The 1034-nt window shown below is 54.0% G+C and overlaps 1 protein-coding gene across 1 annotated transcript in view; it reads left to right on the top strand.

Annotated features, from left to right (window-relative positions):
* The window catches only part of LOC104489468 (E3 ubiquitin-protein ligase NEDD4-like), a gene marked incomplete at its 5' end in the record, with an annotated part of 6458 nt that overhangs the window by 5114 nt on the left and 310 nt on the right, over positions 1-1034 (top strand). Inside the window, one exon of the mRNA XM_010131630.1 lies at positions 69-164. Within this exon, the coding sequence (XP_010129932.1) occupies positions 69-164 (96 nt within the window). The remainder of the gene's footprint in view (positions 1-68; positions 165-1034) is intronic.

Raw genomic sequence — 1034 nt, forward strand, 5'->3', positions numbered from 1 at the left:
AATTCAGAGTTAAACTAGACCCTCGACGCTGTCATTTTCAAACCTGGTTTAATTACCACCTGCTGTAGGATAGCGAATACTACAACTCGCTGAAGTGGATCCTGGAAAATGACCCTACGGAGCTGGACCTCATGTTCTGCATAGATGAGGAGAACTTCGGACAGGTTCGTAAAGGTTCTGCCAGCGGCGCCCATGCCCCTCTCACGGGAGTTACTGCCTTGAGCCTGTGGGCTGGGAGGGTGAGGAGTAGTGACAGGGGGACACGGTGAGCAGTAGGACACCGGTGGAGCGCGGCGTTTACAGGGCTCTAACACGGGCACGTGGTGAAGCAGAGGAAGCGCCTGCTTTTGAAGGGTCATCCGCAGCCCGCGGAGAACTTCCTCCGTGACAGATGAGACCGCGAGACGCGTTTTTGGCAGTTGAGAAGTAGGTGGGAAGGTAACTCATGGGGCAAAGTGGCCACTCGTTTCATGAGCAGAGCTGTACCCAGCCTGTGGTGCAGTTTGTCTGGCATTTCCAGTCGGTGGTAACTGGAGTCTCCGTAAAGACAAACGCCAGAGATCCGCAGCGGCTTCCAGAGGGAAAGCACGTGGCTGCCAATCAATGTCTCGACCACAAGCGTAGGTGTTAACCTCACTCTGAGGACTTAAAGGCAAATAAGGTTATTTAGGGCACTTGGCGCTCGCTCGCCTGCCACAGCTGCGGTGGTTTATTCTTTCTTTACGGCGCCGAACCATTTCCTAACGCCACCCAGGGACTAACGCTTTCTGGGTTGGTAGCATCGGGGCTCTACGGGAGGCTCCTTGGCCCCGCTGTGGGTTCTAGTGAACTGTCAGGAACTTGGTTTGTCGCTCTCGTAGTCCGCGGTGACCCCCGCCGCAGCAAATCTGCGCGTAACCGTTTCGAGGATCTGGGTTCCCCCTTCACCTTTTTACGACCCGGTTTCTCTGGGGATTTTAAGTAATCATTTTTTCCCGAGCATTTTGAAAGTGACGGCGGCATTTTTCTCCCCTTGTTAAGTGTTACATATACGT

The sequence above is a fragment of the Buceros rhinoceros genome, unplaced genomic scaffold (genome assembly GCF_000710305.1).
Source record: "Buceros rhinoceros silvestris isolate BGI_N320 unplaced genomic scaffold, ASM71030v1 scaffold23462, whole genome shotgun sequence".
NCBI lineage: Eukaryota > Metazoa > Chordata > Aves > Bucerotiformes > Bucerotidae > Buceros > Buceros rhinoceros.